General features: G+C 33.2%; 4 protein-coding genes across 10 annotated transcripts in view; 1 reads left to right on the top strand and 3 right to left on the bottom strand.

Annotated features, from left to right (window-relative positions):
• Nucleotides 1-1,086: 1,086 nt before the first annotated feature.
• On the bottom strand, nt 1,087-18,037 carry LOC140055636 (sulfotransferase 1A3-like). 6 transcript variants are annotated; one of them, XM_072100979.1, is made up of 7 exons: nt 17,958-18,037; nt 17,203-17,373; nt 16,040-16,266; nt 15,637-15,763; nt 15,355-15,449; nt 14,745-14,922; nt 1,087-2,040 (listed from the first exon to the last, which is right to left on the bottom strand). In XM_072100979.1, exons 2-7 carry the CDS (start codon nt 17,330-17,332, stop codon nt 1,931-1,933), a joined length of 867 nt encoding a protein of 288 aa, XP_071957080.1. In that variant the 5' UTR covers nt 17,333-17,373; nt 17,958-18,037; the 3' UTR covers nt 1,087-1,930. The 6 variants fall into 6 exon arrangements, with proteins under 6 accessions (XP_071957080.1, XP_071957081.1, XP_071957083.1 ...); XM_072100980.1 differs by lacking the exons at nt 14,745-14,922; nt 15,355-15,449; nt 15,637-15,763; ... (1 more) ...; nt 17,203-17,373; nt 17,958-18,037 and adding exons at nt 2,129-2,303; nt 2,636-2,730; nt 2,818-2,944; ... (1 more) ...; nt 3,737-3,885; nt 4,714-4,744; XM_072100982.1 differs by lacking the exons at nt 14,745-14,922; nt 15,355-15,449; nt 15,637-15,763; ... (1 more) ...; nt 17,203-17,373; nt 17,958-18,037 and adding exons at nt 2,210-2,303; nt 2,636-2,730; nt 2,818-2,944; ... (1 more) ...; nt 3,737-3,885; nt 4,714-4,744.
• On the bottom strand, nt 10,995-14,016 carry LOC140055065 (sulfotransferase 1A3-like). The gene is made up of 6 exons (XM_072100248.1): nt 13,777-14,016; nt 12,808-13,037; nt 12,562-12,688; nt 12,378-12,472; nt 12,087-12,264; nt 10,995-11,900 (listed from the first exon to the last, which is right to left on the bottom strand). Exons 1-6 carry the CDS (start codon nt 13,937-13,939, stop codon nt 11,788-11,790), a joined length of 906 nt encoding a protein of 301 aa, XP_071956349.1. The 5' UTR covers nt 13,940-14,016; the 3' UTR covers nt 10,995-11,787.
• On the top strand, nt 17,532-22,133 carry LOC140055633 (D-beta-hydroxybutyrate dehydrogenase, mitochondrial-like). The gene is made up of 4 exons (XM_072100976.1): nt 17,532-17,786; nt 18,233-18,385; nt 19,173-19,325; nt 21,457-22,133. Exons 1-4 carry the CDS (start codon nt 17,606-17,608, stop codon nt 21,924-21,926), a joined length of 957 nt encoding a protein of 318 aa, XP_071957077.1. The 5' UTR covers nt 17,532-17,605; the 3' UTR covers nt 21,927-22,133.
• A 636-nt stretch (nt 22,134-22,769) lies between these two features.
• Nucleotides 22,770-25,771, bottom strand: part of LOC140055632 (transient receptor potential cation channel subfamily A member 1-like) — a 29,471-nt gene continuing 26,469 nt past the window's right edge. For both annotated transcript variants that reach the window (XM_072100974.1, XM_072100975.1), the window contains 3 exons: nt 25,426-25,494; nt 24,845-25,033; nt 22,770-24,540 (listed from right to left, as the gene is read on the bottom strand). In XM_072100974.1, coding sequence (XP_071957075.1) covers nt 24,355-24,540; nt 24,845-25,033; nt 25,426-25,494 — 444 coding nt within the window. In that variant the 3' untranslated portion in view covers nt 22,770-24,354. The remainder of the gene's footprint in view (nt 24,541-24,844; nt 25,034-25,425; nt 25,495-25,771) is intronic.

The raw sequence follows: 25,771 nt of genomic DNA, 5'->3' as shown, positions 1-25,771 counted from the left end.
CCGGTCCGGCGAATCGAACGCCAATGTTTCGTTTTCACGATGCTCTACGCGGCTATGCGCCAATCGATATGCGCGTAAAAACAAAACATTGACGTTCGATTGGATTTGCCGGCGCCGGAGGACCGGAACAATTAGTGTGAAAGACCCTTTAGATGTGTTTACCATCTGTTGGTCCAGATCCTTCACTAACTGAGTTAGTGAGAAGTCGAATAAATAAAAAATAAAAACAAATAAATAAAACCAAGCAAACTCAACAAACAACCAAGCAAATACAACAAATAAACAAACAAACAAGCAAACAAACTCAACAAACAAAGAAACTCAATAAACAAACAAACTGAACAATTTGCTATTATAATGATGATGATGATGATGACAACGACGACGACGATGATGATAACGATGTTTCAATCATGGAATTGACACCTCCCTGCTTCAATCGTACGATTTTTGACACACTAGTAAAGTATCATTCAAAAGGCTTAACAAACTCATTGACATTTTGATGCATAATAAAATTTTCAATAAAATGTAATGTTGTATTATTTTCAACAGTAGACATTCGTTCATAAAGAGACGAAAAATAGTGTTGAACTATCGATCGTACATTGCATTTCTTTTGTTATCCTAAAAATAGACCATGGATTGGTCATGGGCATTACGTCATTTGTTTTGTTATTTCTTTATTTTCTTGTTGTATTTCTGCAAGTTGATAAAACATTATGTTTATAAAATCACCATGTTCTATTTTATTTACTTAAATTAGATAATTGTGGACTAAATTGAGCAAACCTAGGCCTACTAGGCTGATAATATAAGAATAACTTGTTGCACCATGTTGCATCTTCTGCAGGGCCTGATCTGTATACATACATAGACGTTGATATTTTGACATACAGTTTGCGGTACACTACGAAGGCCTACATTATAGTTCTGAAAAGAACTGTTCTCGACGTTTCGATCAATATAATTTGATCGTCCTCAGGAGTGAGAATGCAGAAAGTTCAGGAAACTTGAAATATAAGTGAAATTGGGTGTGACTGGTGTGAAAGCTAAAATAATAGCAAGATTAATAGTGGAAGTAAGTCACTTGATATTATTTTTATTCCATTTGAAAGACCATTCACCGAGTGAAATTCACCATATTTTCGTTGTAAGGGTTAACTTTACTAATAATACGTTATTATTTAGGCCTACTATACATTATTATTTATTTTACGTAATTGAAAGGATCTACTCAAAATTCTAAATTTTATTTTGAAATTTTTACTGTTACTCTACTTTGTCGACCATCTTGCATGACGAATGTGATATCATGGATGAATTATTGATATTCATTATTATAGGCCCTGATTGTAATAAATTAGGGCGGCTGTTCTTCCACCACCAACCTTACTCTCCCTTCTGCGGGTTTTCTGTACTGTAGGATTAGTTTAAAACCGTCCAGTACAATTTTCCGGTCAATGTTTTACTCTTTGTGTAAGGAAGAATGCGTGACGTTTTTCATGCCGCTATAACTTCAGAAGTAGAACAAAAAATATTACTGCATCCCAGCCGTAAAGTACAGTAAACCTTGTTATTGGTTGAACCGTAGGCCTGCCAGTAACCATTTTGCTATTAATATTCATTTCTGAATCAATTTATATTAGTTTCAATATCGAACCGCATAAAGAAAAAAGGAGTATTTGCAAATTCTTAATGTTACGCACTCACAAATCTTCTTGGGCTAAAAACGTAGCTTAAAGCTTGGTTTCCATCCAATGCAAGGACGTAAGCGCTAAAGCAATTTAATCAATAACGACGCGATGGATCGGAACTGTCCTGTGATTGGTTAACTCACTTGCCTTGTTCCTACAGCAGAGTGTTCATACGGTAGTTTCCACTATTACATATAATAATATATCAATTTTGTTTGTTTTCTTTTTATTCATTATTCAAATCTAAATGTTAGACCCGAGCCTTTCATTTTCTCTTCGTACAGTTTGTCAAACGCTTCATTTTGGCTCACAGTGAAGTAATTCTTCCAATCTCCAACCAGTCCTATGAAAATTAAATTACGATGAAATACAATCTTTTTAATAAATAATTTAATATAACTATTTATATAATAAACAATCACTAAGCCTACCCTTCCTCATAAAGGGAGATATTGAAATATCAATCATTTTGCTTTCAGTATAGTTGATTTTCGGATTGTTCTTCATATTACCGAATGAACAGTGTTGAACAACCTCTTCCAGTTTTCCTTCAGGTACTGGCCAACCAATGAACTCTGATATCTTAACAATGACAGATCCAAGATCCTAAAAATGAAAAAGTAAAATTAGAGTAAAAATAATTTATTATATTGATCCGTTGTACATTTTTAAATGTACAACTTTTGACAACTTTTTTCAGAGTTTTTGGAAAAGTATTGAAAAAAAATTGTAAAAATATTTTTGGAAAATTTCAAACATTGATCCTATAACGGCACTAGCGTTCTCTATTAACTTCACAATGAAGTTGTCGAGCGCGCGCGCAATCTGTGCACGCACATTACGTAAATATTATTTGTATGCATTAACCGGTGCGATAATTAGGAGGAAAAATAAGTATTTTAGACAGGGTATACGGTAATAATCGGATTGTCACATACCTCCTTCATATCTTCGTATTTAAGAAACAATACATTATCATCATTTCTTCTATTCCACCAGTATAAGTTCATATCAAACCACGAACCACCTACAACTAAATAGATTATTAATAATAACATTTCAAATAAAATAATGTAATGATAATTGATCTTATACCTTATATTACAGTAGGCCTACTTACGATCACCGTCATAGAAAGCCTGAAAATATTCATCCCATGTTTCAAATGTTTTTATCAACTTATTGGATTTATGGAAGTAATAGAAAGAGACTGCGATGTCTTTGGGGTTTCTGGCAACGTACACAATCTGAAAAAGTTTGAAAAAAAATATATATTTTAAAATACTAAAAAAAAAAAATAAATACTATATTAAGTCCATCTGTTTGATCTTTATGTATCTATAATCGTTCTTAATCACAATCGTACGACAAACATTATGCGCATGCGCATAGGTGTTTGCGTCTATAAGGCGGTCTTTGCAATTTAAATGACATGTGTCTAATGCCTGGAAAACTCTACCTTTGGCTTCTTTGTGATGATTTCTCTTGGCATGTGACGGCTTTGCATATGGGTTTCCATTATTCGTGGCGATGGTTTTTTAGCTGCCGTTACATGAGCAAATTCCGTCATACCGGGTTTCAATAAATCTAGAAAACTGATACGCTCTGTGATGTCTATTTTATCTCTTTTGGCGAGATCACAACCACAAGAGAGGAAAATAAGAATTTCTTGTGCCCATGTAGTACCTACATCGGTTGCAATAGAAAGGAAGATTAACACCCGTATTTCTAAATTTGGCATACAGATAACAATAATGGCTGGCATGAATGTACTGTAGTTATAAAGATAGTTACTTCAAGCTAAGGATGTGATTGCAAACATCTCCAGAATAAGTTTCATAAAAAACTGAAACATATGAGCAACTGCAATCAGTGTGCACGAAACGTTTATAGTAGGCCAACCACTAAGCAGTAACATAACAACTTCCTCCACCACCAATCAAAACTGTGGAAGGGGAGGAGGAGAACCCCGGATGTAAACCTCTTTAGTCAAATTGTATAGATTAATTACTATTCTTGTTATTTATTTATAGGCCTACCTGATTTTCGATATGTTATGAGCCATACGTCATCTTCTCGGACTTCAAACGTTTTCACCGCCTCAAGAATTTCATCCTTTATTGCCAATGGATATCGTATACCATCAACAATACGATCGTACTTGGTCATTTTTTAAATTTCTATAATTCTATAAAAGATTAAAATTAGGCCTACAACATGTACGAATTGTAAAAATAGTTCTGATGTATAATTAGGCTAATTAATTAAGCTAAATCTGGTTATTTGTGTGTTAGTTCATACCAAAATAAACATTTCTTGGCGGAGCGCCCGGCGGAGCGCCTTGACTTTGAGCGTTCAATACTCAAACGTATGTTTCGTTGATGCCTATAAGGTGACGCTACTAGGCTAGGCTACTACCTACTTTAACCCGCATCTTATGACGTTATTTTACATCTTTTGATGTTAACTACAGATAATCCGTGTACAGTACTTTAAATAATATGATGGCACTGATGAAGGGCTAGTGTTGCCCGAAAGCTCTGCTAACTTTTCTGGCTGTTTACTTTATCGTTTTGATTTAGCTTTTCGCTTTTTATTTTTGTATCTCCATTGAGATCCAGCCACTGATACCCACAGCATTGTCATTTTTTTCAGTAATTTGCCTTTGGATTTATATATATATATATATATATATATATATATATATATATATATATATATATATATATATATATATATATATATATATATAATCATACTGTAAATTATAGAAACAGTGCTCATATTCGGAACATGATCTCATAATCGCGTCGAGCATAGCTCATTCTTTCGCCAATGAGCTATGCTCGACGCGATTATGAGATCATGTTCCGAATATGAGCACTGTTTCTATAATTTACAGTATGATTTATATATAATTTACACAGTGCTACGCAACATCATTGATTTATATATATATATATATAGTATGATAAGTTTGTATTAGAAAGATCATGAATGTTGACTTAAGACTTACCGTACTCTTTTTCACCGATTGAGAATCCTGCGGTAATGTATCTTATAAAAATAATAATCATGTATATTACCGTAAAGTAAACTTTTATTATGCCATTTATTCCATAACAAAGTGATGTGATTGGATAAGATAATTCATTGTTTTTTTATTTGGTAATTGATTTATGTTAGTGCAGTCGACTCTAAAGAAAGACAGGAGCAGAAATTGGTTTCCAACTTGCCAAATTTACGAACGCTAGTAATAAGCTAGTGTCGAACTTTATGTGACGTGATGTGCCCATATATGGACATGATGATGCCATATCACTACCATATTTGGGCACATCACACTTTTTTGTTAAACTAGTTTGATAGTGTAGACAAAGCTTTGGATTGCATTGGTTTGACAACTTGTCCATACGGCCAACGCAAGTGAGTTTACCAATCACAAACGAGAGTTCGGATGATCCATTGAGTAGTCGTGATTGGTCAAATTACTTACTGCGCACTTACGTCATGTGGTGCCATAGTTGATTGTTAGGAAAATTCAGTAGGCTTAACGTACTAAAACATACGTAGTTAAACAGTAGTGAGTCATAACAGTTAACATGTGCACTTTGCTACTTATTTTATATTAATTTTAAATATAATAATTATTGCAAAATTGTAGTTTTTCTCTTTAAACATTCATAATTCGTATCTGAATTCTAGGCCCGAGCCTTTCATTTTCTCTTCGTAAAGATTGTCAAACGCTTCATTTTGGCTCACAGTGAAGTATTTCTTCCATTCTCCAACAACCAAACCTTTTAAAGAAAATAAATCTATAAATACGTATGGAGGCAAAAGTATACTGTGTCACAGATAAGTTAGCTATTTCACAAAGTAGTTCAATTAGCCTAAGTCAATGATAATATTTAAGAATTTCCAAAGTGGTATTTTTTAGTGGTGTTTCCTTTATCTATAGTATCTTTATAGTATACAATAATTACCTTTACTCATAAATGAAGACACTAAACTATCGCCAATTTCTGTATACCAGTGTTGTTTTGTATTGCTCTTCATAATACCAAATGAGCAGAGTTTAACAACTTCTTCCAATTTTCCTTCAGGTACTGGCCAACCAAGAAACTCTGATATTTTAACAATGGCTGATCCAAGATCCTGAAATTAAAAAGTAAAATTATTCAATTATACAGAAGTAAAGTTAAAACTGTTTTGGATATCAATTTTGGACAAAGACAACTGGCTATAAATATGAAGGCCATATACATGGCTGTAGTCGCAAATTGAGTTTGTGTTTACCGACCAACCGACCGACATAGTGAGCTATAGAGTCTAATAACTACCGAATCTATCACTTACCTCGCTCATATCTTCGAATTTAAGAAACAATACATTATCATCATTTCTTCTATTCCACCAGTATAAGTTCATATCAAACCACGAACCACCTACAACTAAAATTAGATTATTAATGATACTATTTATGAATATTATCTCAGATATTATAATTTATAATTGTACATTTAAAAGATAAATATTATATCTCTGAATATTTATCTCAACCATCATACTTGTACATATTTGTTTAAATAGACCTACTTACGATCACCGTCATAGAACGCCTGGAAACATTCATTCCATGTTTCAAATGTTTTTAGCAATTTATTGGATTTGTGAAAATAGTAAAGAGATACGGCCACATCTTTGGGATTTCTACCAACATACACAATCTAGTAAAAAAAAGACCGAATAGTTACCGGCTGTGGCTCGACAACTATGTTTTGTAAAGTACATCTAGCTAGGCCTATACATTAATAATGCATTAGGCCTAAATTGCTATTAGGGCTGTAATACCTTTGGCTTCTTTGTGATGAGTTCCCTTGGCATGTGGCGGCTCTGAAAATGGGTCCCCATTATGATCCTCGGCGATGGTTTTTTAGCTGTCGTTACATGTTTAAATTCCGCCATATTTGGTCCAAATACATCTAGAAGACTCATGGTATGTTTCATGGGATTCGTTTCATCTCTTTTCGTAAAATCACAGCCACAAGAGAGGACTGTGATAATTGCTGTTGCCCAGGTACTACCTACACCAAAGATGGAATAAAGCAGAAAGTAAGAATTGGAATATGAACTTAAGCTTAATATTGAACACATTCAGCACTTTGTATTGCACAATCCTTAGCTTCCTCAGAGAGAGGACTTAGACGGGATTCAGTGTATTTACCAATCACACTTAAGTGAGGTGTTTCCCTTATATTGTTACCTCCGCCAAGGAGGTTATATTTTCACCCCTGTATGTTTGTGTGTCTGTCTGTCTGTCTGTGAACAGCCTGGAGGCCACAGTTTTCATCCGAATCTGGCCAAATTTGGCCACAATGATCTATGCCCCAAAATCTCGGACGAGTTCGACTTTGAGGTGAAAAGGTTATAGGTCAAGGTCACAACTAAAAAAAAACTATTTTACTGCCTAGAGACCACAGTTTTTATCCGATTCTCACCAAACCTAGCCACAATGATCAATGACTCATCATATACGTGTGATTAAATTTTGAAGGGTCAGGGTCAAAGATCAAGGTCCACAAAAAAATAAAAAATAAAAAAAATCTCAGCGGGACTTGCACCAGCAATCTCAACTGTGAGAGCCTGGATACATAACCATTACACCAAACTCTCATCCACAACTTTGTAGTGTGCAGTTAGCCTATTTACACTTAGAACTAATTAAAAAAATTTAAAAATATATATATATTGTCCGGGGACATTTTATGTAGGGAAATTTTACAGTAGGCGGAGGTTTGTACTCTCGGAGTACCCTCTAGTTAAGTATTTGACAGTCAAAGTATTTTCCTTAAATTGTATTCACTTAGATAGGAAATTTCTTTTAATGTGAAGGTTAAGTGTTTACGGCAAGTGGTATACATACGAGTCTATACAAACATAACTAATATTTCATATCTAAAGAAGAGTGTCGTTATCTCTGAATTTGACACACGAATAGAAAGTAAATCATCATTTGTATTTGAACAAAAGGGGTGGATCGTATAGGCTAGAAAGTTCAGCAATTCAGTTTTTAGTCGCTCGGTTGGTCGGTCGGTCGATTGGTCAGTACGTTACTTGAGCACGCGACTGCAGCCATGTATATGGCCTTGTTTTCTGTGATTTGTGGATATTTGAATAAATAAATAACAAATAAAACTTCTTAGGTAATGTTAATTGCTATCTTGACAGATGAGAGAGGCCTAGCCTACAGTACCTAGATTATTTAAGGCAATAGGTATAGACTATCTAATCATTTATCAGTTTTACCTGATTTTCGATAAGTTACGAGCCAAACGTCATCTTTTCGGACTTCAAATGTTTTCATCGCCTCCAGAATTTCATCTTTCGTTGCCCATGGATATCGTATACCATCAACACTACGGTCGTATTTACTCATATTGGATACCGTACTTCTATAATCTATAATAACACATTACATTTATAAATTATAAAAGATATTATGCCTAATATTACTGCTACTGTGGTAGTTCGCAATCACTGAGACACAATCAGACGTACTAACTACTAATGTCCATATGGGTTATTGATAATTCGATTGTAATCTTTAAAAATCACTGTAATCCAACAACTGTAGTACAACACATAATTGAATGTTATAAACAAAACATTGTTTTATTATATTTCCTACTATTCAAGGTGAAGTTCAATATTGAATATCGAAACGTGGCAGGCTGAAGGCGCTTGACCTTTGACAAGATCGCCTAAATTTTTTTTAGTATTATAACTTTACAATATTTAATGTTGTATATTCTGGTACAGCCGCTCCATAATCTCTTTGCTTTTCTTCCTTATATCTATATTTTTTAATTTATACTAACAAATATCTTTTTTAATATAATAATAATAATACCAATAATAATATATCAAAAACTTATTAAATAATATTTATCGCATAATATACAATCTACGATAATTTTAATTAATTGGTATAAAAAAGTTTATTAAATAAATAACATCATTTGAATAAAAGAACAAATCACACATCTACACATAATCAAACATGGTATACTCTATCTCTAACAATTTTTTCAATCTTCTGTCGACTAAAGCCGAAGTATAGTCGTTATCTCGGAACCGTTCTATGGTTACCACCAGGGAGGCTTACTTCATCAAAGCTTCTATGGATGTACTGGTTGGGAGCAGAAAAACTAGTAGACCATACCCAGTACCGTTTTCATATTACGATCAATCGGGAAATTAACCTCACGAAGATGTTGTTTAAAATCATATTCTCTTTCTAATTTCGTTATCTTCACAAAAAACTTTAAATAAATTGATTGTTTTGATATTAAATTCGATAGTTAAAACCTTTCTGAAGGTTATACATTTTTCTATTTTTGAACACAAAAATGGGCGGTGTGCACCCCCACGTGATTTTCTAAAATGTCGCAACTCTTTCAACATATGGCTCTGAGTTGCCGGTGCCTTCTATTGTTACTATTGTTATTATAACTACATAAATTTTATATACAGGCAAAAATAACAAGTTCGTTATAATACAACTAATACTATTAATTAATCATCTTAATCTACGATATAGTATTACCGTAACGTACCTGGAAGAAACGGATAACTGACAATCTAGACAGCCGCTACTCAGCAACGATGGATGTGCACAGCTTGTACCCACCGGATCGCTAATCCTGTCTAAATCTATCCTACCGCGCATGTCCGTTACCCCTGAAGATTACAGTAAATCCCCTGAAGTTTACAGTAGACTCCTTCCCCTCCCACTCGAGACCCCCTTTAAAAGACGATAACATTTTGTTGCCGTATGTTAGATGCGCCGATTGTTTGATCATTCACTCGATATTTTGTTTTGCGTTTTCAATTCCAATGCGACGAACGTAGGCCTACGGATTGGGCAAACCCCGAAATGCACTTCGCGTGAGAAGGCAAATTCAATGCGTATCAAACGCTGGTGGCCTAGAAAAAAAAATCGAATGCTATAATGTAAACTACTGTAGATTTTAGATATAGTGTAATATATTAATATTCACTATAATCCTCTATGATGATGATACAATATACTTCATAACCACACATAAATACTGTAGATAACCGCAGCATTCCATTTTTTGATGTACCTCGGAAGGCTATATAGGCTACTTTATATTATACATGCTGACTGTCAGTATCAAGTATCAAGTATCAAGTATCAAGTATCATTTATTATCATTTGTTTTAGGAAAAACATAGAAATTCTGTTTGCTCTGTTGGCGGAGCACAATATCCAACGGACACAACACGAACTCAAAAAAAAAAAAAAAAAAAAAAAAAAAAAAAAAAGTCTACATCATATTTAAGGCTCTAATAGATCCTGGAAAGAAACTATTTGTAAATCGTGCCTTATTGGCCTTAATAGAACGAAATCGCCGACCACTGCGCATCAACTGGAACATACTAGAGGCCGGATGAAAATGATCATCTTTGATAGCCACTGCCTTTTTCAGAAGACGATCCGAAAATATGTTCTCCAAAGGCAGTTGTGTAGATCCAATTATACGCGATGCGGTCTTGACTATTCTATTTAGGTCACGCTTTTCATTTTCGGTAGCGCTACCGAACCATACCGTTAAAGAATACGTTATTACACTCTCTATAACTGACCTATAGAAGGACGACATTATTTCAGAGTTTATACCAAATGATTTAAGTCTACGTAGGAAGTAGATTCTTCTTTGGGCCTTTCTAATAATGTTACGTGTGTTAATATGCCACTTCAGATCATTTGAAATATAAATACCCAAGAATTTAAATTCTTCTACAAACTCAACTGATATACCATTAATAAATATTGGATATTTGACATTAAGTGATTTACGGAAGTCAACAACCATTTCTTTGGTCTTAGATACATTCAAGAACAGATTGTTTTCGTTACACCAGTCTACAACTCGTTTAACTTGGTTGCGATAATTAGACTCATCACTGTCATCATTGATTAGACCTACAATGGTAGTATCAGTGATCTAAACAATAGGTACGCTGTTGTCTGGCGGTGTACTTTGTACGAATCGTATCAACCAATGTTACATCCAGGGACCAGACATACGTATTTATTTTTCAGATGAAAATAAAATGTACTCTCCAAGATTTCCATAATTTTTAATCAGACATCACATTTTCATTCGGGTTCGCCTGAACCAGGCTACGGGCCTGATACTCAAACATCGAATTTTCATTCGGTGTATTATACCGAATGAAAATTCGATGTCTGAGTATCGGGCCCGTAGCCTGGTTCGGGCGAACCCCTCATAACCGACTGCGAACCCCCATCCCCGATATGCCCAACACCCTCACCTCATCTCTGAAAATCCTCCAAATACGTGTCCCACAGTACAAAGGTTATTCGTAAATTTTAAAAATTCGTAAACTCGATCGTGAATAACTCATACCTTCTTCCCTGTATGAGCGTACGTCGAGCGATAGGGCCTACGTGTCTGTACATTTCTAAGAGTTGCAAATGAATTGCCGAATATTTACCACTATGATTGTTAAAACATAGGGCAATTTCATTGTAAACTTTGGTCAATACCGACGATTGGCTACCATATGTTCACAACTCCTTATCTTTTTCTTCTTCTTGTTTACCACACCATTTATTTTTCATAGCTTTTTAAAATGCCTCTCTATTTACAAAATGTGTGTACAAAAGAATAGAGATTTTACTGTGTAATTTGAACTATCCCCCCACTGATATGAAAATGCTTATTTTCAACAAGCTCGTGTAACACAAATAAAATCTAAAAAATTATGAAACATAGGAGAAACTATAGATCGATAATTATTGGAATGTATGATCAATATAAATTTTTTGCCCGCACCTGGCCTTTAAATCAATCTAACCACTAAATAATTCGAGCCTAACCTTCTAAATGATATTTGTTATTCGGTTAGCAACCTGAAAGTTCTAGGCCTAAAGATACATTATTACTTACATACTATTATTTATGTCGGAGGCATAATATCATTTATAATGTTCAGCAGTTTATATTATTGATTCGTCACAGTTATGTTTTTTAAACATTCATAATTTGTATCTGAATTTTAGGCCTGAGCCTTTCATTTTCTCTTCGTAAAGCTTGTCAAACGCTTCATTTTGGCTCACAGTAAAATAATTCTTCCAGTCTCCAACCAAACCTATACAGACAATAAAATTATAAATACGTAGGCAAAAAGATGATGTGTCTCCATCATTCACAACTCAAGTGAGTTTTTTCACAAAGTCAATAAAAATATTTAAGAATTTTCAACGTGGTATTTTAAAATTTAAGAGTTTTTCCCTAATCTTTATATTATCTTTATAGTACTGATACAATCAATTACCTTTCCTCATAAAAGGAGACATTGAACTATCAAAAAGGCCACTTTCTGTATACCAGTGTTGTTTTTTATTGTTCTTCATACTACCAAATGAGCAGTGTTTAACAACCTCTTCCAGCTTTCCTTCAGGGACTGGCCAACCAAGAAACTCTGATATCTTAACAATGGCCGAAGGAAGATCCTAAAAATAAAGAAGTAAAGTTACAAAATGTTACAGTAGAAAAGTTAAAACTGTTTTGTTTATTCATTTTGGACAAAGACATATCTGGCTATACAATTGAATCTCTCACTAACCTCCTTCATATCTTCGTATTTTACAAACAATACATTATCATCATTTCTTCTATTCCACCAGTATAAGTTCATATCAAACCACGAACCACCTACAACTAAATAGATTATTAATGATATTATTTTCATAAGTTATAAGGTATAAGAATATTATCTCATTATTGTAAATACTTTTTTTAATACTTACGATCACCGTCATAGAAAGCCTGGAAACATTCATTCCATGTTTTAAATGTTTTTAGCAATTTATTGGATTTGTGAAAATAGTAAAGAGATACGGCGACATCTTTAGGATTTCTGGCAACATACACAATCTAGTAAAAACAAGGTTGAATAAGTTAACGGTTTGGCTGGACAACTGTGTTTTGTAAAGTACATCTAGGCCCATACATTAATATTGCATTAGGCCTAAATTGCTATATGCCTGTAATACCTTTGGCTTCTTTGTGATGAGTTCCCTTGGCATGTGGCGGCTCTGAAAATGAGTCCCCATTATGATCCTCGGCGATGGTTTTTTAGTTGCCGTTACATGTGCAAATTCCGTCATATTTGGTTTCAATAAATCTAGAAAACAGGTATGTTCTAAAGGATTCGTTTCATCTCTTTTTGTGAAATCACAGCCACACGAGAGGACGGTGATAATTTCTGTTGCCCATGTAGTACCTACATCAAAGGTTGAATATAATACAGAAAGTAAGAATTAGAATATGAACAGCTTAATATTGAACACATTCAGTCATTCGTAAGTGATGATTGTACACACCATAGCTTTCTCCATAAGAGGGGACGGGTCAATACAAACATCACTTAATAACTGTATTTGTATGTCTAAAGCTCTGTCTACACTCAAACTAGTTTGACAAATATGTGTGATGTGCCCAATATGGTAGTGACATGCCCAAATATGGCAGTGATATGACATCATCATGTCCATATATGGGCACATGACATGTTGTTGTCACATAATGTTTGATAGTGAAGACAGAGCTTTAAAGATGAAGTGCCGTTTCTGAATTTGACACACGTATTTAACACAGGCAAATCGTCAGTTGAGGCTGTCCTCTTTGGGTCCCCGTATATTATAATTATAATATTATTGGCAGCACAGCCAGAATCATTGGTTTTGGATGTAAATATATACGAGAGTTTATGAATTACTGTATTTGAATATAAAGGGGGAGTAGCGTACTGTATTGTAGGATATGGAAGAAACGTCTTGGGTAATGGCTATGGTTGCGGGCTTTATGTTGGCATGAGAAGAGGGAGGCAACAGGCCTACCTATCACAAGTAGAACCTGTAAGCCAATGGGTAGAGATTTGTTCAATAAACAAATCACAAGTATAAAACCTTTAGCTTAAGCCAATGGTTATAGATTTTTCAATAAACAATTGTCGTTCTTACCAGATTTTCGATAACTTATGAGCCAAACGTCATCTTCTCGGACTTCAAACGTTTTCATCGCCTCTAGAATTTCATCTGTTGTTGCCCATGGATATCGTATACCATCAACACTACGGTCGTATTCACTCATATTGGATACCGTACTTACTACTACCATGGACATATAGATTTATAGGTCTATGCTACTACTACTATTTAGTTTAATTTATTTAAAAGACGTTAAAGACTTACTCGTGTTCTCTACTCGTCTACTATACCGAGTGAAATTCGTTGTCTGATTAAAAATTATTGTCATCGGGGACAGTAAATTTTATTATTTACTATAAAAAAAACTCTGTGATTATTAAAACATAAACCAGTCACAATTCTATTAATTATTGTCTAACCTTCATTTACAGTAGTTTTGTTATTGGAAATTTTATGTATGACGTATGTGCTATTAATTATTATAGGCCCTGATAATAATGTACGGTTATCAGATTCAGACGATCGGGACTACGGACAATCGGGCCTATGACTAACTTAGGCCTATCCACTAAACCTAAACTCTTCATTAACCTAACCCTTAAATAAACAGAGCCTAACCTTCTAAATCATATTTTTTATTTCGATAAGAAACCTGAAAAGTTCTATAGAAATATGAACACGACGCGCAAGAAAAAATAGGTGGATTTCGAAATAGTTTTTTTATCTCTTTTATTAGTGATAATGATACATTGATTTCTTCACAGCTATCTTTTTTAAACATTCATAATTCGTATCTGAATTCTAGGCCTGAGCCTTTCATTTTCTTTTCGTAAAGTTTGTCAAACGCTTCATTTTGGCGCACAGTAAAATAATTCTTCCAGTCTCCAACCAAACCTATGAAGCAAATTTTAATTCTAAGGCTTAAGTTATTGATACATATAATATTTTCAATAATATTTCAATTATATCGTTATTATCTTTATCTAGTACACAATAATTACCTTTCCTCATAAAGGGAGATTTTGAATCATCCAAGATTGCACTTTCCGTATGCCAGTATAGTATCGGATTTGTTTTCATTTGACCGAATGAACAGTGCTTAACAACGTCTTCTAGTTTTCCTTCAGGTACTGGCCAACCAAGGAACTCTGATATCTTAACAATGGCTGAAGCAAGATCCTGACAATAGTAAGAATAGAAAAACAGAAGTAAAATATAGACATATATATTCACATGAGATTGAAAGAAAATCCTATTTTAATCTGCATCAAAAATATTGAATGTCTGTAACATATACAACAATCCATAAAGGCACTGCTTGTTGGAAACTCTATGCTGGTTACATCACAATTAAAAGACACAAATTTGATGTAAAGGGTGCGCGTACCAAAGCTGTTACTAACATTTGAATTTGTACGCGCGCGTAAATATTCATTTGTGGTGTGCATGGAACTTATGACCACCACCCTGTAATACCAACACTTATAATAGCGACGCTAAAAAGAGGATCTTTGCTGACCATACAATGTAGAAAAGTAACATAATTTTTGTTTTTTTATTTTCTATAAAAATAATTTCTAATAACTTTCTATAAAAATTAAATCTCGCTACCTCCTTCATATCTTCGTATTTAAGAAACAATACATTATCATCATTTCTTCTATTCCACCAGTATAAGTTCATTTCAAACCACGAACCACCTACAACTGAAATTAGATTATTAATATTGTAGTATTAATTTCAAATAAAATGAAATTTTATGAGGATTTATATTAACTCGGACAGATTTACTATACTTACGATAACCGTCATAGAAATCCTACAACTAAATTGATTATTAGCGATATTAATTTCAAATAAAAGTTTGATCTTTAACTCAGATTTACTACTTACGATCACCGTCATAGAAAGCCTGAAAGTATTCCTCCCATAATTCAAATGTTTTTAACAACTTATTGGATTTGTGAAAATAGTAAAGAGATACTGCGATATCTTTGGGATTTCTTGCAACATAGACGATCTGTAAAAACAAGGTTTCACAGTGATCAAAATTACATTTTTTAGTCTCATGAAGTTTGATAGTGTAAACAGAGCTTAAGATAATAAGCCTGAAGAACCCTACAGTGCATTTCTGTCATTATCTAAATAATCCATCTCATCTTAATCAATCAAACAATCATTATTGTAGGCCTACTGCGCATATTCAATCTGCTGAGCGTTCGAATAGTTTTGACCCAAATACTGTGTTTAGTAAAGTACAAGCTAAGTCTAACATTACAGGCAAGATGCGTTCTACCTTTGGCTTCTTTGTGATGATTTCTCGTGGCATGTGACGGCTTTGCAGATGCGTCGTCATGATCCTCGGCGATGGTTTTTTAGCTGCCGTTACATGCACAAATTCCGTCATACCGGGTTTCAATAAATCTACAAAACTGACACGTTTCTTGGGATCCATTTCACCTCTCTTTGTGAAATCACAACCACAAAAAAGGACGGTGATAATTTCTTGTACCCATGTATTGCCTACATCGAATGTATTTCAATAAAAAAAAGAAGTAAAGATTGTGAATATACGTCAAATAGGCCTACATACATGTGGCACAATGAATAAAGCTTTGTCTACACTATCAAACTTTATGTGACAGAACAATGTTATGTGCCCATATATGGACGTGATGATGTCATATCACTATCATAATATTTAGGAATATCACATAACACTTTGTTTTTGTCAAACTAGTTTGATAGTGTAGACAGAGCTTTAGTCACAACCGTGTTTGCATGCTGTACTATACTGTACTGGAATTTTCTCAACTTAAGCATGGCACAAAAATGTCGAATTTACCATCGTTTTTTTTTCTAATTATTCAATATCACAGACCGTGAAACGTTATATTCAGTTGAGATGCTTTAACCCCTCTGTTAGTATTCTATTCTCGACTGTCTTTTATCATTGGATACAATAAAAGCGTTTTGTTGAAATTGCTAAAAGTAACAATCAACCAACAATTTGGGTTGGAAATGATTCCTTTTGAAAATTCAAATGATATTACACAAAAAGACTTCCCCGCTTCATCAGATTCTGAACGTTTTAGAAAGTATTGTTCATTTATTTTGACAAGGAAACAATTGCGATTATTTTAATTTTGAAGAGGGCCCCCCGGATATCAGCTGGCCTGTGTGTTTAGATGGAAGAGTTACCTTCTCTAAATAAAGTTGAAATAAATAACAATAAAAATAAAAAGGGATGGATTAGACGTTTAAATTTAACCCAACATTTTATTTTAATTAACCAACTACTTAGTCAAAGAAACATATGAATATGCGATGCCCTTGATGACAAATTGTGGTTATTATTAACTTTTTGTAGGAAAAGAAGAACATTATTTCATTTTATATGTAATTAATTTTTCGCGAATAAGATGAATTAACCATTTCATTAGTAATATATATTTTTACCTGATTTTCGATATGTTATGAGCCACACGTCATCTTCTCGAACTTCAAATGTTTTCATCGCCTCAAGAATTTCATCTTTTGTTGCCCATGGATATCGTATACCATCAACAATTCGATCGTACTCAGTCATTTTTAGAAATTAAAAATGTTAATCTCGCCGTTTAATCTTGCCTTTTTAAAGAACAATAAACACAAGAGGTCGTATAATATGCTCATAAAACGTGATTTTTTCCCATTCAAATCATTTGCACGGATATGCAAGAACTTGAATTTAACGGACCGTAACATTTGTTACGTCATTCAAAATGTGACCAATCAATGATGTGTCATGTCAGATATTTGGCCCCTGGATTTCGCTTCACCATCCACCACATCGGATCGTCTGCAAGATAGGCCTATAATAATGTTTGTGGAAATTGTATTGGGTTTTACATCATTAATAGCTGTATTTGGAATCGCATCATTAATCAAACGTGTTGATGTCGACCCTAAAGGAAAGGCAGTTTTAATCACGGGTTGTGATACAGGATTTGGTTACCAACTTTCCAAAGCTCTCGATCGTTTAGGCTACCTGGTATACGCAGGTAAATAGACTTTTGCTGCTCAGTACGGAGTACTTGTATGTTTATCAGGCCTACGCGCCCAGTCTTCGTCGATCACAGGCTTAGGGTTAATGTTAGTGTTATTTTGGTGGCGAATAAAATGAAGTTTTCCTAGTATCTATTATGGAGAGCCTAGCCAAAGAACGTACTTACCAAAAAAAACAAAAACATCCCTCTTTATCTCAATATGCTCTATCTATGCAATGGTGAGAAATCCTAGCCTTCTACCCCAGTTTAGTACGCGGTATATAAATCGATGTGAATGATCAATTGTTTATCGCCGCATCGCGGCGCGGTAAATTATACCGAAAGTTGCTTAACGCGATCGATTTCATGGGTCGACCACAACTTTATATAGAAAATATATAAAGTTCTACTTATCTATTTATTTTAATAAAAACGTAATTGTATATCTTTTCTTCTATAAGGATGTTTATTTCAAGATGGCGAAAATGCAAAAGAATTAGAAAAAGCAACCTCGTCAAATTTAACGATTTTACAACTTGATGTCACAAATGACAAACAAGTCAGTGAAGCTTTTCAACTTATAAATTCAAATCTCAACGTAAAGAACTTAAATGGTATGTAATTAAGTAATTTTTAATTTTGCTGTGAATTTTTCTAATTTTTTTTATGTTTTGATAATTATTTTCAGATGTATGTCTGCTTTTTGTAATTTGTTTATATATTAGGCCTACCTGTAAAAAAAAGTTGACTTCATTTTGTCAAAATTTCTAAAAACAAGGAAAGTAATTGTTATATCTTCATAAAATGAAATTTTGATTACATATCAATTTTTTTCATACAAATTATAAGCACCTCCCATTTTTAAAATGATAAAGTCCAGGTTTAAAATTTCTATTTTTTATTATAATATATAAAACCAGTGGATTTTAAACCACAGTAGTAAAGCCAGTTAAACAGAGCAAGCTTCATGAAATAAATACTTAAATTTACCAGATTGGTGAAAAGTCGAGTTTGAACAATACTGTACCCTGAAAGCCCCAATGGTCTAATGGTTGGAAATCCGCATATCAAGCAGAAGGGGGCCGGGTTGGAGTCTCGGTTGGGGCGACTTTTTCTCATTCTCACAGATTTCCTCATCTTTATCTTTTGAAATCATTTAATTAAATTTCAGTATATCACCGGGCGGTTTAGAATTAATGTTCCCTGATGTGTTTATATAAATATATTAAAAAATATACCATTTTTATGATAGAAATAGTTACCCAGCTTTAGTCATTAAAATCTATAAAATCATGGTTTCATCAGATTATTTATTTTTTTTTTTAGTTTTTGGTATTTATACTATGATACAATACAATACTTTATTTATAATAATCTACAGATAAGATTTTTTTATTTAAGGTTTATGGGCGGTGGTGAACAATGCGGGCACGTCCACATTTGGTCACGTGGAATGGAACACAATGGATACGTACAAATTTGTGTCTGAAGTCAACCTGTTTGGAACGATTCGAATAACAAAGGCATTCTTACCTTTGATAAGAAAAGTTAAAGGTCGGAGCTATCTATATATTATCTAAGTGTAGCCTACTTGATATCTAATTTTGACAATATTTACACACAGTTTAGCAAAGTATTATCTGTAATGTACCATATGTTGTTGCGTTTTGAGCGTGGGGAGTCTGATGTAATGTAAAATATAAAAGTTGTGGCGTAATGGCTACGAGCGCTCACTGGCTAAACCCAGGGGCCCCAGTGCTTTAAAGGCCCCAGCCAGAGTCACTGGCATGGCATCAAATAAAAGTCATTCAATTGGATTTGGATTTTAGGTTAGGTAGAATAATTTGGCTTATATATTTATATATGCAAAAATAAAATGCCAGAAAATTATTAAAAGGTGAATTTTTTATCCTGCCTTAAAATGAGCAATTTATGTTTCCAGACAGATTTACAATTTAAAATGGAAGACAGAAGAGGCCCAATAAAAAGGATAATAATAAATATAATGCTTAGTTGTTTTTCATTTACATACAGTTTTTCCAAAGGATATCTAAGTTTGACTAGCTCTCCCCTCCTCAACCTCTATCTACACAGCGAGTGATACTCCATTTAAAGTTTGACTAGCTCTCCCCTCCTCAACCTCTATCTACACAGCGAGTGATACTCCATTTAGAGTTTGACTAGCTCTCCCCTCCTCAACCTCTATCTACACAGCCAGAGTGATACTCCATTTAGAGTTTGACTAGCTCTCCCCTCCTCAACCTCTATCTACACAGCGAGTGATACTCCATTTAGAGTTTGACTAGCTCTCCCCTCCTCAACCTCTATCTACACAGCGAGTGATACTCCATTTAGAGTTTTGTAATTACATACTCAAGATCGACTGCTGGATAGAATAAGCGATTACTCTGAACAAGATCGCAGAGACGTCTTAGAAATGAGTCTTGAGTGAGTGAGTGGCCGAGCGGTTAAGACAGTGGAACCGTAATTACGTAGCCATAACATCGGCATGGGTTCGAGGCTCACTCACTCCATGGTTCTGGTGGTAGAACGAGTCTTCTCGGATAAGGACTATAAACCGTAGGTCCAGTGTACACATCTAGCTCGTGTGCACTTTAAAGAACCTAGTACATCTTTCGAGACGAGTAGGGGGTTACCCCGGTGTATTAGTACATCACAGCCACTGATCACCAACTGGGCCCTCTGGGAGACCCGTCTTTGACTGAAGAGGTTACCCAGTATAAATATATATTTCAATCAAATACTCAATATATAGAGGAATTAGTTGTGAAATAAAGCTGATCTGAAATAATCACAAATAATTTATGTAGTTGCTTAAAAACTACTACAGAGCCAAAATCTAAAATAAAAATAGAGTCGCTCATGCATGCAAAATTCACTCATGCATGTAATTATATAAACTATTATTATTGTATTCTACCAGAAATTAAGAGGAGACAAAAAAGCTGACTACTATTTTTTTTCAATAGCCTAATTAGACAAACATCTAACTAATAGTAGGGTGCTTTTACCAGCATCATAACAAGGCCATATACATGGCTGCAGTCGCGTGCTCAAGTTAGTTTTACCAACTGACTGACCAACATAATGAGCCGAGTCGCGTTGCATACGACTAAAAATGTCCATAAACTTTTATGAATTAATGAAAAAAAAACTACAACCATAAAAATGCTACTAATCATAAAAATGCTAATTAACAATCATAAAAAATATATATTTTTTAAGAAAAAAATGTCATGTTTATTAAGATCAGAGTTGATTACAATTTTCTAGGTTATTGTAAAAATATGCTGGTATGTACCCTCACTTATTGCTGTGTAATTTTGTTATTATTTTAATTGTGTGTTATATAAATACTGTAATATAACTATACAAATAACCCTTTAACTGTGCGTACCCTATTTAAGTTTAAACACTGAACTATTTATACACGGTACTACAATTTTTTTTTTTTAACGAGGTATAATTGTTTAAAATATTTACCCAAACTGTACATTTCTTAGATTTAAAAGAAAATGTGAATAAAAATCACGATTTTCCTTTAAAAGTTGGATTGACACTGCTAAAATGTACATAAATTTGTTAACTAGTGCGAAAAAAAAAAAAATAATAATAAAAAAAATAATAATATATAATAAATGTATGTATTATCTTTTAAATTCAGGTCGTGTCATCAACATCGCAAGCGGACTAGCACGTCAGGGTGCTGCCGGTCGATCGCCATATGTCGTGTCCAAATATGGAGTTGAAGGATTCTCGCAGTGTCTACGATACGAAATGAAAGAATGGGGCGTACACGTTAGTATAATCGAACCAGGAAATTTTGTAGCGGCCACAAATATATTCACAGACGAAAGTATTTCAAAGTTATCAAAAAAAATGTGGGAAGAGATGAGCGAGGAAGTTCAGGAAGCATACGGAAAGGGAGTATTTGATGGATCGGTTCAGATAATGAAATATTATTCCGAGTGCGGAGTGAAAGATACCTCTCCGGTTGTGAATAGTCTAAAAGATGCAGTAACTAAAAAATATCCAAAGGTTCGTTACGAACCAAAAGATCTTTATTGGCATGTACGAACATTCGTTATGCTTCATATGCCACATTTTATAAGTGATAGGCTATATCATTTTTAATGTTAATGATTTAATCAACTGATTTGTAACTGATGAAAAACCGTAATTCAATAAAAAGAAATTTCCCTTTTATTATGTAAAAAAGATATAATATAGGCTATATCATATTAATGTTGATGATTTTATCTATTTTTAACTGATTTGTAACTGATGAAAAAATGTAATTCAATAAAAGGGAATATCACTTTTATTATTTACAAAAAGATATAGTATTACATTGTTTTAAAATTGCCTGAATGTATCCACTGAGAATTACTTAGAATTTCCGAGAAGAAAAAAATGTCTCCCGGTGTGTAACATAATTTACCAAAAACAAGTGATCTTTTCAATCTACTTCATTGTTTTAAAAGCCTTTAGGGGCATAACATTATTATAAAATAATACTGAAAGACTACACATTTTTCTATACATTTTTCAACTATAGTACGATTAGTTAATGTTTACCGACCAACTGACCGACGGACTGACCAACATAGTGAGCTGTAGAGTCACGTTGCACACAACTAAAAATGTCCATAAACTTTTATGAATTAATGAGAAAAAAAATACCAAACTACTACAACCATAAAAATGCTACTTACAATCATAAAAAATATATATTTTTTAAGAAAAAAATGTCATGTTTATTAAGATCAGAGTTGATTACAATTTTCTAGGTTATTGTAAAAATCTGCTGGTACCCTCACTTTATTGCTGTGTAATTTTTTGATTATTTAAATTGTGTGTCTGGAGAAATCTTATGTTGGAGGAGGTATGCACTCTCGGAGTGGCTTTCTAGTTTTTAATGTTAATGATTTAATCAATTTTTAACTGATTTGAAACTGATAAAAAACTGTAATTCAATAAAAAGGAATATCACTTTTATTATGTACAAAAAGATATATATATTACATTGTTTTAAAATTGCCTGAATTTATCCACTGAGAATTTCCGAGAAGAAAAAAAATGTCTCCCCGGTGTGTGTAACATAATTTACCAAAAACAAGTGAACTTTTTATTTTAATCTACTTTTTTAAAAGCCTTTAGAGGCATAACATTATTTTAAGACCGTGCACTATGGCTGTGATAAAATAATACTGAAAGTCTACCTATTTTTCTATACATTTTTCAACTATAGTACGATCAGGTTATAAAAATAAATGTTCTAAATAAAATGTGATAATCATTTGATCGAGTACTTGATTATTATTAAATAAATTATTAAACATGTTATTATACCCAAATAAATTAGATTGCAATTTGTATTTTATAAACTTTTCGGGAGATTCATTAAAAAAATTGTCTTATCTGCTGCTTAGATTTAAAGATTATTAACAGTTGGTCCTAAATTAGAAAATTATTTGCTTAAAGCTCTGTCAACACACTATCTGACAAAAAAAGTATGAGCTGCCTACATATGGTAGTGATGTGCCCAAATATGGTAGTGATATGCTCAAATATGGTAGTGATATGACCATATATGGTCACATATTTTTTTGTAGACATACTGTACCTTAAGATAAAAAACATGGTTTAAGGGATGGTCTCTAATTGGAAGAAGAATCTGTAGTACTCTTACACTACATGATAATGGTAACTAAAAAAAAATAATTTGATGGAATTTTTAAAAATTATGGTCCAGAAATTAGAGTTGCAAAGAACTTACTTAGTATTTGTGCTATATCCAAGGATTCCAAAACAATTATGAATTTCATATTAATACAAAAATGTTTTATATATATAATGAATATTTATACAACAGTACCATATTTATAGTACATATATTTAGCATACTATAATTATTCAAATTTGATATTGAAGTGATTAAATCTACATTTTACCATAGAATTGGTGACCTTTTAATATCAATATTACATAAATAATAAATATGCTATATAAACTTTTAATTTGATCAAGGGAAAAAAAAAATCATAATTCAAAATTAAAGCCAAGAATTTGCACTTCCCAAATTTAATTTTTTAAAATTAAAAATGAAGCCGCTTTCCAGATTTCTTAAAGTATTTACTTTGACATTGTAAAACTTTAAATGGTAGGTGTTCTACTGTACCGATTTTTCAAGGTCATCCCAATAATAAACTTAGCTCAAGAACTGAGTGTTCACATTTTGGCTATGTGAAACTGGCGGGCGACGTCAACATACTACTCATTTGCATAACAGCGTATTTCAGACAAACAGTTCCATTAAAATATAGTTGTTCGTTTTGATTTCGCTTAGGGCAAAATTTTTTCAATTTGTCTGCGTTTTGTTTTGTTCTTTCTACCTAGTTTATTAATACAAAATCTATTAAATCAAACATCTATTAAAATCAAACATCTACACTACACCAACTGTATATAAATAATTATAAATACATTTCTGGTTGTAAAATTTACAACAAAATATAGAAAAAAGTTAACAACTTTTCAATTTTAAACACAAATGTAAAATTTATTCTCCGACTTCATCTGTATTGTCGTTTCCTTCGTCCCATACTACTCCGTCCTTTTTGAGTAGCGCCGTCAGCATACCCTCAATACGATCATTCTGCGATTTCAACAGTTTCATGCGGTATTTCATATTACCAACCGTCTCATTGAATCCTTCTTGCGAGTCACGAACCTCTTCAATTATAGTCTAGAAAAGAAATAGAGGGCACACTTTAAAAAAAATAAACAGCAATAAATATAAAAACTGTATTGGTATATTGTATAGTTCAAATCAAAGTGCTGTTTATTAAACTACCCTTTAACCTTTAGTAAACTAACCTTTGACCTTTGGTATACTAATCTTGAACCTTTAGGAAACCAACATTTGACCTTTATACTAATCTTCAATCTTTAGGAAACCAATTTGATTTTTGGTATACTATTCTAGTTAACCTTCAGTATACTCGCCTTTAACCTTTAGCAATCTAACCTTTAACCTTTAGTAAACTAACCTTTTCTGATGCAAGAGTTGAGCTAATTGCTTCCTGCAACATGGAAGTCTCGGAAGAAAGAAGACCATAAAACAGACGACTAATCATTGTTCTGCCGTGCTGATTTGGACGAAGGTTACGAGTCTTTACACAGAACCTACGCCAGAAGACCAGCGGTAGCGCTTCCTCAATCTCCAAAGCGAGATCAACCTTTGGAAATAAAAACAAATTACATGCAAGTTAAGCAATTAATATGCAAGTGAAATCATGGTTTGAGTCAAATACATGTATGGAACACTTGGTGATGGTTGACTTTACTTTTATAACGCATCTGAGTGTATCCTTGCTATTTCATTGGTCAATTTCATATCACATGCCATTCAGTAGTTACTGAAAACTGTGGTTTTCCCATCTCAATCATATATAAATTATTTCATCTTAAAACATATAGGCCTACTTTATATGAATACTGTAGTCACCAGGTTACCCAGATAGGAAATTTTCTAATCAGGGGTAACATTATACGTGGATAGCATTAATCCAAATTTAGCCTAAATTAGAGGGTGTGATTTATTCGCACATGGGAGTATACTCAGTCTCACCTGTTTAGCCAGCCTCTGAAGTTTAGCTTGGTTTTGAACTTCTTTAATATCATCAACAGCAAGACCAACCTAAAGTGAAATTTAAATTGCATTACCTTCTAAATTCTAGAAATCTTGTTTATCATTTTTTTTTAAAGATATATTGTCCCCCTGAAAAAAATTTTGTTGTTGAATATGCCATCTTAATGTCACATAATAGGTATTCAATTTGACCAAAAATTGGATTTAAAAAAATAATAACTAACCTGAAAAACTGTAATTTAAAGCAAAAAATAGTCAAATTGCCTGCCAGCCAATATGTTTTTGGTAGAATTTAACCATTTATTTTGACATTTTATAAGTGAAA

The sequence above is a fragment of the Antedon mediterranea genome, chromosome 7, assembly GCF_964355755.1.
Source record: "Antedon mediterranea chromosome 7, ecAntMedi1.1, whole genome shotgun sequence".
Taxonomy (NCBI): domain Eukaryota; kingdom Metazoa; phylum Echinodermata; class Crinoidea; order Comatulida; family Antedonidae; genus Antedon; species Antedon mediterranea.
This window is presented reverse-complemented; position numbering and strand designations above follow the sequence as displayed.